Source organism: Exophiala spinifera, assembly GCF_000836115.1.
Source record: "Exophiala spinifera strain CBS 89968 unplaced genomic scaffold supercont1.3, whole genome shotgun sequence".
NCBI lineage: Eukaryota > Fungi > Ascomycota > Eurotiomycetes > Chaetothyriales > Herpotrichiellaceae > Exophiala > Exophiala spinifera.
Genome location: NW_015622515.1, coordinates 2,423,222 through 2,436,274, shown reverse-complemented (window position 1 = coordinate 2,436,274; position 13,053 = coordinate 2,423,222). Strand labels below are relative to the sequence as shown.

Here is a 13,053-nt window from a genome sequence, read left to right as displayed (position 1 = left end):
CCGAAAGACATGTCCTCTGTATGACACTATCGAGTACGCGCACGGCATTTCTGATCTGTCTGCGGCTGGTCTAGCAGATTAACCGCGGTCGCTCCCCGCGTCAACCCCGTGGCACTCACCCCGGTGGAGTGGGGAGGGATCCAGAACTCGGTAGTTAATTGGGTAGACTCCACTCAATAGAGGAGGCGATTTCTCGTTATGTGCATTTTCAAAGTTTTTTCACATCTCCGATGTCGAATTTAGCCGGATATGCAGGGCTCAATTAGGTATCGAGAGACAAAGCCGGACGGCTGGTAAATCACGACACACCTGCCTCGAGTTTAGCGAATTGTTACTTGAAATTTCAAGTTAGTTAGTTGTGTATGCAGGAAGAGCCCAAATGATACTAGTCTAAGTTAGGCATGTGCCTACCTAGGGATATGTATGTACAGTATGTAACGACCACACTATCTCAGACCACGCTACGACTTCGAGGCTATCGAAGCGTAATCGGACATGATCTTATTCAGCCCCTGGCGTTGGACACAGTTCTCGAAGCTGAAGCTCTTGGCCAATTCCTCCAGCTCGGCCTCACCCTTTCCTCGGAACAGCTCTGCGAACTCCTCGCAGAACGTCTCGGCGAGGAAGGTCTGCAGGACGGCGCGTTCAACATGGCGTGCCGTGTTCCACGTCGACGGGTACACGTTCTTCGCGGTTGGGGAGACCTCATCGATCCACTGGATCAGGGGGTTCATGACATCCTCGACCTCTTTGGAAGGGTACTTGCCCCACGCGTCGAGTTGGAGGCGTTTCTTCTTCTCAAGAATCGGCTCGATGAGCCTGTTCCACGCCGAGTCGGGCGAGGTGTACACCATGCCCTGCAGCCCGACGTCCTTGAACAGCCATATCGACCAAGGGATCTGGAAGCGGTCGTAGATGCGCAGTTGCTCGCCGAGCAACTCGTACCGGTCCTGGTTGATCGCCTCGGCGTTCTCGTCCCATTTCGGATTCGCGTACACCGGGCCAAACTCGCCGTTCCATATCGCCGTCTTCCTCGCGCGTTGGAACTCGGATTTCCGCAGGAACTGCGCCTCGAGCCTCTCCTTTTGCTCGGCGGTCCCCTTATAAGGGCGGCCCGTGGGAAAACCCATCATGCTGTAGTCGTGCAGGGCGTAGACGGAATTCGGCAGGACGGCGTCGAAGCCTTTCCACTCGGCGGCGAAGGTGTTGCCGTCCAGCCAGAGGATGTGGTCTGGGTCGATCGCGCGGATGGCCTTTTCTAGACGGGCGTAGAAGGCCGGGAGGCGGACATGCTGCGGGTCGCAGGGTTCGTTGATGGGGTTGTACCCGGCGATCCACGGGTTGTCTTTGTATCGCCGCGCGAGCTGCTCCCAGAGCCAGACCGTCCGGTCTTGGTGGTCTTTGTAGTCCCAGAACGCGGCGTAGGCGGTGGTGTTGTCGGCGTGCCAGCCCGGACTCTGGCCGCCGGGGACGGTGTGCATGTCGAGGATGGTGTAGATGCCTTCTTTGGCGCAGAGATCGATCACGCGGTCCAGGTGCTTGAAACCGCTCTCCTTGAGCACGCGAGGATTCATGTCGTCTTCGAAGTGCCGGTAGTTGAACGGAATGCGGATGCAGTTCAAACCCAGCGACTTGAAGAATTTGGCATCGGCCTCCGTGAAGAAGTAGTACAGCCATCGGTCGAAGAAGTATTCGTAGTTCTCCTGTCCCATGACCTTGAGCATGGCAGCACGAATGCTGGACTCGTGGCCCGGGTAGCCCGTGATGAAGTTCTCCATACTAGCCAGAGGTCAGCATTTGCCATGAGAATACGGGTTGCTCGTATGGTACGTACTTGAGCCATCCTCCTATTGCAGCGCCCCGTAGTATGACAGGCGTGCCATTGCCGTCGACCACCTGTGTCTCCTTAACTTTCAAGATTCCAGACGACATTTCGCTTGGCTGAAAAGAAGATAGACTGAGAGACTGGTACAACGTCGAGAGCACGTTGGCTTTGAGCACAAATATACGGATAACTTATCCATCGTTGCAGCAGTCCATGACATTGTCGACACGGCCGTGGAAGCCAAGTCTATTGGGCTGACGATATTAGCCTGAAAAGCCCAAGGTGAGCTGATTCCCCAGGGGAAGAACCCAGGTCGGCGTCAACACCGGTTCAGCCGGGATGTTTCCAAGGAGAAGGCTTTTGCCGGACAAATCGGCTATGTGCTGGCATGCTACCGGCCACAAGATCGAAATGTCCCAGTTAAAGACAGGTAGAAATGCGATGACCTTGGTAAACCTCCGACCATGAAAAAGAGTGTATGATTCATCTGGTCCGCCGTACTTATCTACGTCACAACATTGGCGCTTTGCCGCATTTTTGCGTGTCATCTTTCCGGCCCAGACATCGATCCTCTCTCCATCTTCCTCGTCTACAATACCGACTACAAGTGATACTTGAAGTCAAGCTCTCTGTCGCCTGTCTTGTACTTGCGAGTGTCCTCAATTTCCCCCCTTGCGATTTTCTCCTTTCTGATGTTCCACCACTTGATGTACAACATCTTGACGACAATCAAGACCTGTGACACGCACAATGCCCCCAGAGAGAAACTGTGGCCCAGCTTGTATGGGGCCTTCCTGTATATTTGACCCGCGACCTGTTCCAGTCAACTGTTAGCACGACTTCACAGAGGAGCGCCGGACATCGTAAACAGCCGAAAGTTTCTTGCGATAGTCGGTCGACTGCCCCTTGGGGATGGCATTACTTACAATTCCTGCCGTGTTGGCAATTGTTTGTTGAAATCCAATCGTGGTGGCTCTTCTATAATGCGGCGCCACGTTGACGTTGATCCACGTAACATTCAATCCTGGACCGTTGTAAACAGCCACAGCACACAGGAATGTTGCGAAATATCGAACGCCATCAGTCGATACTGTAAGGAGGACGATGTAGCCGGCAATACCAAAAACATTTGCGAAAAGCACAAACTATTGGCAATTGATCAGTATTTGTTGGAAGCTGTTGCATCAACGACTTACGGGAGACCGCAGACAGAGCCTGTCTGATATAATCGCCGCAACAATGAAGGCGGCCGCACCAAACAAATATACCGGGACTGTCAGGTAGTTACTCTGCAAAGTATCATACCCAGCTGCCTTCAGTATTGAGGGTAAGAACGTGCTGAACCCGTACAGGAGAATATCCTGGCAAAATTGAATGGCTCCGCTGAGATACAGCTTGGGATCTCTAAAGGCAATGCGAACCTCCTGCCAGTCAAGCTTTTCACTGCCCATGTATTGAGCTCTCTGTCGGTTACGGATTCTCATCATCTCTTTCTGTTCAGCACTCAGGAACCAAGCCTCGGCTGGATTGGTTGGTAGTCCAAACCAGACAACGACTGCGATCACCATGCTGAAGATACCTTCTATGATGTACACCCAGCTATGACGCGTCAGTCAGAACAGGGTCTCGACCGAGATTGAACTCACCGCCAGCCAGCGTAATTGGCTACGCCATCCATCTTAAGCAAGCCATAGGCAAGTAATCCTCCAAAGGCTCCAGAGAGTGCGGTGCAGCTGAAGAGATATGCAACTCTCTTGGCTTGCTCCTCCCTTCGGTACACCATTGTAAGATACAAGGTAAGGCTAGGGAAGAGACCGGCTTCGCAAGCACCAAGCACTAATCGACTGGCATATAACCCGCCAACGTTGTGGATGAAGCCCGAGAATATGGTTGTCAAGGACCAAATAACGCAAAGGCTTGTCAATAGGAGACGAGGAGTTAACTTCTTGAGAAGGATTGCCAGAGGCGTTTCAAATGTCACATAGGTCGCTATGTCGCTGTCAGCTCCAGATGCACGTGGACTTCCTTCACGGCCATTACTCACCATAAAAGATGGACACAGCAGTGGAAAATTGCTGGTCTGATGCACCAATGTCTTCCGGCATTCCAGCAACTTTGACATTTCCCTGCCCGAAGTTAGCATTCAGATGGGTGCACCTTCGGCCGAGGATAACGTACGATATTCGAGCGATCGAGGAAGCAAGACAGATATACTAGCATAATGACGGGGACGAAGAAGAGGTCCAACTTCGCCAGCAGGATCTTCTCCTTGTGCGGATCGATCTCTGGTTCCATGCTGCCAACTTCATGAAGGGCGTCCTTCTCAGCATTGCCTGCGTCGAGGGCGTTGACGGCTTTTTCATCCATTGCATGCTGACTTTGAACCTCTGCCATGATGTGCTATATTGTCGTCGACTGATTGACGGGAAGAACAACTATCGATGCGTGAACTCGATCTTAGTGGCGTAGTGAGAAGTATCCCGGCCATAGTGCCCTTATTATATCTGTCGTAGATAGCCGTATGACCGTATGGTCTGAGTGTGCTACTATTCGGCTGTTCCATTAAACGTGTCCGTCATCGGCTGCTGGGGCCCGAGATAGACAGGGGTCTCTTGATAAGAACGTTCCATCGCCGACTGTACTCCGTATGCAGTAATGATTTTGGCGCCCCTGTGGACCTGCCGTATCAGGGGTGTTGGTGTCACGTGTCGATCTGCCTTAGCGTAGGATCTGCGCGACGCCAATTCCGAGGCGTCTTATCGTCTTGTGTTCGACTGAGTGCCAGAAGCACCAACCTAGAAACGAAGGCGGTCTCGACGAACGGTGCCCTCTCGGAACGCTGGGTCGGCTCTACACGAAGGTATCTGACGTCGAGCAGCTCTCGTAGCACTACCCGCCTCCTTGTGCCTCGTTACCGGCTCGAGGGACCCGTGGTCGACTATCCCGGCAAACCCAACTCTTCGCTACCAGCAACTATCGGCGGATTGTTAGCGGAGCCCTGAGCCTAGATACCTATAGGTGCTTTTCTCATTGCCTGGATACGGCATCTTGATTCAGCTGATTGAGGAAGTGCGCCTCAGCTTTACGTTGCACAGCTCCTCGCCTCGAGAGGCTGATCTCGGCACCCTGCGCCGGCTCTCCTGCATGGTCTTGCATTTTGAAAGCAACATGACGAATTTCTGCCTTACTCGGACACACAGGGACTCCAAAGCTGTCAGCTAATATAGATCTCTGGTGATATCTTCCTGTTAATCCCCACATCTTCACGGATCCACGTAACAGAATATCCCATATGCCCATGCAAAGATGCAGTCAGCAAGTGCTTCAGGAAGCAGAGATAGACGACCATCCTATGATATCCCCAAACGGTCGGCACTGGCTTGTAACCGCTGTCGAGGCCGAAAGACCAAGTGCAAAGGATCTCCACCTCTGCAGTGCCCGGCTTGCGAAGAAGCTGGTGTCGAATGTGTTTACACGGAGACAGAGAGGCGGGTTCCGGTACTAGAGAGGTAACACAACTCTGTTCTTGTTGTTGGGTCTATGTTCTAACAAGGATAGCGTTCTTCTTGATCTTCAAGCCCGTGCAAGAGCTGCAGACCACAGTAAGTGGATGCAGGGGAACCCCATTCCTCTCAGAGCACCTTTGTGATCGAAGTTGGCAAATTCAATCGCTGACTTCCGCAGTTCTTAGAGCAAGGCAAAGCAACGACACCTCTCCTCTGAGTGCTGAAGAACCTGTGTACAAAGAGGACGATGATTGGTGGTACAAAGGGATGGATACATTGCTCCTCAGTCGTTCGGGCGAGCATCACTATGTTGGAACCGCATCGTCAACGTATCTTGCCCAGAAGTTGAACCCAACGGCGGAAAAGAATTTGGCATGGGACGTGCATCCAATGTACAAAGATCCCTCGTCTTTACAGAGGCCCTCAGCTCCCCTCATGCCACAATTGCCCCCGTATGAGTTCGCAAAAAGACTGTTTGGCGCACAATATATCTATATCGGGACAATCTTCTCCTTCCTGCAGCCGGAAGTTTTCGAAAAGCGACTGCAACAAGCCTACGGAGGTCCTCCGAACCTGGGCAACAGGGAAGAATGTCTTGCCTATTGTCAAATCCTGCTGATCTTTGCCTATGGCCAGATGTACTCCGTCAACCAGTGGTCAGGTAATGACGGACCGCCGGGATTCACTTATTTCAAGCATGCACTATGGCTTCTGCCAGATATTCACCAGGAAGGCTCGATCTTGTTTGTTGAGGTGTTGAGTCTCATTGCCCCATACATGCAGAACTTGAATCGCAAAGACGCCGCTTTCCTGTACATCGGACTGGCTCTGAGGATGGCCATATCCCTCGGACTCCATCAAGAGGTAGATGATCCCACCATGGGTACGGTGGAACGAGAACATCGGCGCAGAGTTTGGTGGTCTGTGTATAGTATGGACAGAATTATCTCAGTCAAATCGGGTAACCCTATATCGATTCACGACGAGGACATCGACGTTGCATGGCCAAGTCCAATCCCCGGCGTTGACGCCAACCCATCACCACCGAGGGTATTGGCGCACTATACGCAGCTTTCTCGAATCCTAGGCAGGATTGGTGAGGGGATCTATCGCAAGAAACACAAAACTGGAACCAATCTCTTGACGTCTGTACAGAGCATCATGCATGATCTGTCCGAGTGGTTGAGCCATGTCCCACAAGAGCTGAGAATCAATTTCTCAGCCTTGGATCGACCCCTTTCACGTGAAGGAATATCAACGTTCCTTCACTATTATCAATGCATCAACATGACAACGAGGCCAATGCTTCTCTATGTCTGCCAGAAAAGATTAGATGCTCTTGCTATTGGCTTGGCCCCCTTGAACTGGAAAGAAGGCCTCTCGCCTAATGTGATCACCATTATCGAAACTGCAATCAGGGCTGCTCGCGCAAGCACGATGCTCATGAGTGCAGCTGCAAGTCAGAATTTATACGGTAAGATGTTAATTCTCGTTTAGTTAGAAGTTCGGCTAATCCGCCACAGCAACCTATGGTTTCATGGATGGCGAGCATGCCTTTTCGGCTTCGCTAACCTTGGTCATGGTCAACGTTGCATTTCCATATAATGAGAAAGATGCAACCGCTATGGAGACTGCGCTTTCTGTACTTCGAGGGATGGCGGCTAAAGGTAACGAGTACATCCAGGCGAGATTGACTCTTTTGATGAACCTCCGTGCGGCTATTGGACCTCGACTGTCAACCCGCAATCAGGCAGTGCCAGCGAACGTTCCATTGTCACAGTTTCCGGAGTCAGTCCCCTACACGTCGTCGACTATTCCGATGAACATTCCTGTACAACCGCACGATAATATTTTGCAATTTGATAGTAGCTTTCAGCCTTTACAGGATATCTCTTTCGATTTCGATACAGACGAAGATCCAAAGTTCTGGGAAGAATTAACGGGGAATCTCGACATCGACATGAACATGGATACGGGCTGGTTAGAAAATGCTCTACGAAACGAAACGTACCATCAAACCCATCCTGGCTTATAGCTGGCTCATAGTATGTGGAAGTGTCATTATTCATGGCAGTCTATGTCTTCATCGAGCCAAAGTTAACACATGAGTTTTCTAGCTTTGAACATCTGGGATTATATCCCAATCTCTGATGTCCAGTACAAGCATATACCCTGGGGCATGCCCGATCACCGTGCCCTCAAGGCCAGCTCTTCGCACAGCTTCCTGAGGAGTCACGCCGCAGCCCCAGAAGACAGGCACACATTCTTCTGCCCCAACGCCATGACGTTCCAGCGGTGCCCCGTTCTGCGCAACTGGTGGCTCTCCGAAATCGGGCTTGCTGATGTCCGCAATCCCAAGCTTGTCCACGGCATCCCAGCCCCAGGCAATTGGCTCGCCATGCGTATCAATGTATGGGCGAGTGATATCGCGAATTGTCTCGACGTCTTTCCTCCGATATGGCCTCATGGATACGACATATGTAGAGTTTTGGAAAGCACCGGCCGGACAGAGCGGTATGTTCGTCCGGTACATGGGCACATTTCTCCCATGAGCCATATGGGCAGGTGTGAGTCCTGCCTTCGCAAGAGCAGACTCAAAGCTATAGGAGCATCCAATCAGGAATCCAACGTGGTCTTCTGTCCATTCTTCCTCGACATTGGAACAGTGGGACTTCGTCAATATCCCGTCTTGGTACACCATATACCTGGGGAAATCATGGCGGAGGTCAACATTCTTGGCGATCTGCTCGCCGTCGAGACCCTCTAGCCAAGACCGCAGCTCATCCCACTTTCCGGTGGCCTGGGACTCTGCCAACAGTGGACAAGGCACAGGATTCCTCCGACAGAGGATCCTGAAATCCACGGCGTACTTTGAAGGAATAACGATGAGGTTTGCTTGGACGTAGCTAGGCGCAGCACCGGGTGTTGGTTTGGTGTAACTGCCCGATCTTGCGGCGAGGCGAACACTTTCTCCTGTTTCCTCGATCACCGGATTACTGTTTTTCACGTTGACCACATCGACATGCTCTGTTACTGCGCTGGGTGCCATGTTGAATGGACGGCTGCAACTCTCCTGGCACAATTCGTCCTGTGTACAACTCTACGCTGCTTAGCTCAGGATTTCAGGTCATGGCCTTATGTGGCCAAGTGAACGGCATATATGGAGATGTTCGAACCCAAGCAATCATCGCTGTTCTCCGACTGTGATGTATCATTGACACTGTGGGGATATTCCCGATAGCAGGGGTGTGTGAAGGGCGCTAGGGACGCCACCCCGATGAAAGGCACACAGGCGTCGGGTCCCACATCCCTAGTCTCAACTCTTGTTCATTCAATGGCACCCGCCAATGGTCATACGTCGATCAGATCACAGCAGGGCGTCGAGAAACAATTCCGGGCAGGCAAAAATGAATCCAGCAATGCCTCAGAAAGGTTCGTGATGCCGGCGTTCTCTCCACCCGACCCTCTTGGTTAGGGTTATATGTTCTGCTACACCTCCCATCGAGCATGAATCCAGAGCTGCAACAACCTACCCTCTTCCACGACAATGGCACAGACATCCAAGATCAGAATATCTATCGACCGGGGCGGCACATTTACTGATGTGCATGCTTCAATACCTGGGAAGCCAGATATCATATTGAAATTGTTGTCGGTAGATCCTTCGAATTATCAGGATGCGCCAACGGAAGGGATTCGACGAGTTTTGGAACTGGCCACAGGAGAATCGTTCCCCAGAGGCAAGCCCCTTAGAATGACCCATATCGATAGACTTCGGATGGGTACGACGGTAGCAACAAATGCCCTGTTGGAGAGAAAGGGCTCAAAATCTGCTTTGATAACCACGAAAGGCTTCAAAGACTTGCTACTGATTGGCAATCAATCAAGACCCAAGATTTTCGACCTGTCAGCTCGCAAGCCGGAAGTGCTCTATGAAAAGGTTGTCGAGCTCAATGAGCGAATCATCCCTTGCCCACAAAACAGCCAAAGCCACAGATATCCTGAGTGTCGCTTAGTAGAGGGTACGACAGGTGAAAAGTTTCGCATCCTTCAAGAGCTTGATAACGAAGAGGTATCAATGAACCTGAAGATGCTCTGGCAAGATGGGTACAGGTCAATTGCTGTAGCATTGCTACACTCCTATGCATACCCAGACCACGAACTGAGGATAGGCCGACTTGCACTGTCGATGGGGTTCTCAGTCGCTCTATCTTCAACCCTACAACCCATGATCAAAGTGGTTCCTCGAGGCATGTCAGCTTCTGCCGATGCTTATTTGACACCAGTCATCAAAAGCTACATCGACTCCATCAATTCAAACTTCGAAGGTGGTCTTGAAAATTCTCATGGTTGCCGCTTTGAATTCATGCAATCTGATGGAGGACTTGTTGATTTCCGAAGTTTCAGTGGTCTCAAAGCCATCCTTTCAGGTCCGGCGGCAGGAGTTGTAGGCTTCGCTGCCACAAGCTGGGATGAGCACGAGCAAGTTCCCGTAATCGGCTTTGATATGGGCGGCACTTCAACGGACGTGTGTCGATTCGACGGGAACTTTGAGCACGTGTTTGGTGCAACTATTGCCGGCGTTTCCATACAATCACCACAGCTCGATATAAACACCGTCGCCGCAGGTGGAGGATCGATCCTCTCATGGAAGAACGGCCTCTTCTTAGTTGGTCCAGAGTCAGCATCTGCTCACCCGGGCCCTGCTTGTTATCGCAAGGGCGGACCGCTTACAGTCACCGACGCAAATCTGTTCCTCGGTAGACTGCTGCCAGAGTATTTTCCTAAGATATTTGGACCGAACGAGGACCAGCCATTGGACCGAGAAATCACTACACAGAAGTTCCATGAACTTACAGAGTCGATCAACAAGGAACAGATTGAGAAGGGGAGAGCTGCATTCACACCCGAAGAAGTTGCCCTGGGATTTTTAAAGGTCGCAGATGAGTCCATGGCTCGGCCAGTTCGCAACTTGACTGAGGCCCGTGGATTCGAGACCTCGTCTCATCATCTCGCCTCGTTCGGCGGTGCTGGTGGACAACATGCATGTTCTGTCGCCGCGACACTTGGTATCTCGCGCATCATCATACACAAATACTCGTCTGTGCTTTCTGCTTATGGTTTGGCATTGGCCGATGTGGTCAAGGAAGCTCAAGAACCAGTCTCTACCGAGTATCTCGCATCTCAATCACAACTTCGCAAGAAGTTCGAAGGTATAATTACGCGGTCAACTTCAGACTTGATGTCGCAAGGCTTCCAGCTTGATCGGATTCGGCACCAACTCTACCTCAATATGCGGTACGAAGGGTCTGACACGAACCTGATGATCCTCAAGCCGGATACCAGTTGGGATTTTGCCACAGAATTTCGAGAGAGACACCGCAGAGAGTTTGGGTTTACCTTTGAGAAGCCTTTGCTTGTCGACGACGTCCGGGTTAGGTCTATCGCCTCGTCCAACAACCACGCCGAGCAGAGTCCTAAAGCCCAATTGAAAGCCCAACCCATCAGGGACATGCAACAACCACCCAAAGAGGTGGCAAAGGTGTATTTCGAAACCACTGGACACATTGACACTCCAGTCCACTTGTTGAAGAGTATCGACAAGTACACCCGCATCCAAGGACCAGCCATCATCATCGACGAAACACAAACAATTGTAGTCGCACCAGATACGGTGGCAAATGTTCTCGAAACCTGCATAGTCCTGGATTTGAAGGACGAGAAGCCATCATCTCCACATTTTCCCTCCCCTACCGCTTCATTATCGACCGAACAGATTGCCATCGATCCGGTACGCCTGTCAATATTTGGACACCGCTTCATGTCCATCGCCGAACAAATGGGCCGCACACTCCAGAAGACATCGGTTTCAACCAACATCAAAGAACGTCTCGATTTCTCATGTGCGCTCTTCTCGCCCGACGGCGGCCTCGTGGCCAACGCACCACACGTGCCCGTCCACCTGGGATCCATGCAATTCGCGGTACGATACCAACACAACAGATGGCTCGGACAACTGAAAGACGGCGACGTCCTCGTCTCCAACCACCCCAGCTGCGGCGGGACCCATCTCCCCGACATCACGGTGATCACGCCCGTGTTCGACCGCCCCGGCGGATCCGAGATTGTCTTTTACGTGGCGTCGCGCGGGCACCACGCAGACATTGGCGGCCTGCTACCGGGATCGATGCCGCCCAAGTCGACGGAACTCTGGCAAGAAGGCGCGGCCATCGAGTCAGACAAGATCGTGAACAATGGCGTCTTCGACGAGGCCAGGATGACGGAACTCCTCCTCCACGAGCCGGCCAAGTACGAAGGGTGTTCCGGCACACGGTGCCTCGCCGACAACCTGTCGGACCTCAAGGCACAGATCGCGGCCAACACGCGCGGGATCCAGCTCATCCAGAAACTGATAGCTGAGTACGGGCTCTCGTGCGTCCAAGCGTACATGTACGCGATCCAGAGCACAGCCGAGGTCGCGGTGCGCAACCTGCTCCGCGAACTGCACTCTTGTTTCGGCGGCCGTCCTCTCGAAGCGGTCGACTACATGGACGACGGAACGCCCATACGTCTGCGCATCACCATCGACGCGGCGTCGGGGTCGGCCACGTTCGACTTCGCGGGCACCGGGGCCGAGGTGTACGGCAACACGAACGCGCCCGTGGCCATCACGCATTCGGCCATCATCTACTGTCTGCGGTGCATGATCGACTCGGACATCCCGCTGAACCAGGGCTGCCTGGCGCCCATCCGTATCCAGATCCCTCCGCGCTCGCTGCTCTCGCCGTCGCGCACGGCGGCCGTGGTCGGCGGCAACGTGCTCACGTCGCAGCGCATCACGGACGTCGTGCTCAAGGCGTTCCGGGCGTGTGCGGCATCACAGGGGGACACGAACAACCTCACTTTCGGCACTGGGGGCAAGTCAGAGGAGGACGGGTCGCACGTCGACGGGTTCGGGTACTACGAGACGATTGCGGGCGGGAGCGGCGCGGGACCGAGCTGGTCCGGCCAGAGCGGCGTGCACACACACATGACCAACACGTGCATCACAGACCCGGAGATTCTGGAGAAGAGGTACCCCTGCGTGCTACGCCAGTTTACTCTGCGCGAGGGATCCGGCGGTGTCGGTGCACGGCCTGGAGGGGACGGCGTGGTGAGGGAGATTGAGTTTCTCGAGCCGGTGCAGTGTTCGATCTTGAGTGAGAGGAGGGTCCATAGGCCGTATGGTATGGAAGGGGGAGGCAAGGGCCAGGAAGGACTGAACCTGTGGGTCACAAAGGATGACGAGACGGGCCAAGAGAGGAGAGTCAATCTCGGTGGGAAGAACACGGTCAAGGTGAAGAGAGGAGACAGGGTCGTGATCATGACACCTGGTGGTGGTGCTTGGGGAGCGAAGGAGGAATAGGATGGCCGTTTTGGGTTCTCGGGTATACACAGCCTGAGGTTCTCCTGGGGTGGGGATTTTGGGGAGTTTGTACTTCTTTTATGCAAAATCCTGTGCATCACGTATGAGGTATGGATAGAAGATACTGTATCCCTGCTTGTAGTGGTTGAAAACTCATATCATTATTGAGCATGAGGAACGAGTACCATCCACGGTGTACGGATACTATGTAGAGATATGTTTCATATACACCCTCGTCTTCTTCTCCATGTTTCCTCCACACATCAGCCCAGTATACGATCACTGTCTTGCGGAGGCACTCGTATGTATCTCGTCTC

General features: G+C 52.7%; 5 protein-coding genes across 5 annotated transcripts; 2 read left to right on the top strand and 3 right to left on the bottom strand.

Annotated features, from left to right (window-relative positions):
- Nucleotides 1–461: 461 nt before the first annotated feature.
- Nucleotides 462–1,932, bottom strand: PV08_04623 (uncharacterized protein; the record flags this gene model as incomplete). The annotated part of the gene is made up of 2 exons (XM_016378968.1): nt 462–1,779; nt 1,835–1,932. 2 exons carry the CDS (start codon nt 1,930–1,932, stop codon nt 462–464), a joined length of 1,416 nt encoding a protein of 471 aa, XP_016237645.1.
- Nucleotides 1,933–2,426: 494 nt separating this feature from the next.
- On the bottom strand, nt 2,427–4,219 carry PV08_04622 (uncharacterized protein; the record flags this gene model as incomplete). Its single annotated transcript, XM_016378967.1, has 6 exons — nt 2,427–2,639; nt 2,752–2,970; nt 3,022–3,424; nt 3,472–3,814; nt 3,870–3,951; nt 4,004–4,219. 6 exons carry the CDS (start codon nt 4,217–4,219, stop codon nt 2,427–2,429), a joined length of 1,476 nt encoding a protein of 491 aa, XP_016237644.1.
- Nucleotides 4,220–5,131: 912 nt separating this feature from the next.
- PV08_04621 (uncharacterized protein) lies at nt 5,132–7,366 on the top strand (the record flags this gene model as incomplete). The annotated part of the gene is made up of 3 exons (XM_016378966.1): nt 5,132–5,334; nt 5,433–6,805; nt 6,855–7,366. The coding sequence occupies 3 exons, from the start codon at nt 5,132–5,134 to the stop codon at nt 7,364–7,366; spliced, it is 2,088 nt and encodes a 695-aa protein (XP_016237643.1).
- Nucleotides 7,367–7,444: 78 nt separating this feature from the next.
- PV08_04620 (uncharacterized protein) lies at nt 7,445–8,380 on the bottom strand (the record flags this gene model as incomplete). Its single annotated transcript, XM_016378965.1, has 1 exon — nt 7,445–8,380. The coding sequence occupies one exon, from the start codon at nt 8,378–8,380 to the stop codon at nt 7,445–7,447; it is 936 nt and encodes a 311-aa protein (XP_016237642.1).
- Nucleotides 8,381–8,878: 498 nt separating this feature from the next.
- Nucleotides 8,879–12,736, top strand: PV08_04619 (uncharacterized protein; the record flags this gene model as incomplete). Its single annotated transcript, XM_016378964.1, has 1 exon — nt 8,879–12,736. The coding sequence occupies one exon, from the start codon at nt 8,879–8,881 to the stop codon at nt 12,734–12,736; it is 3,858 nt and encodes a 1,285-aa protein (XP_016237641.1).
- Nucleotides 12,737–13,053: the final 317 nt, after the last annotated feature.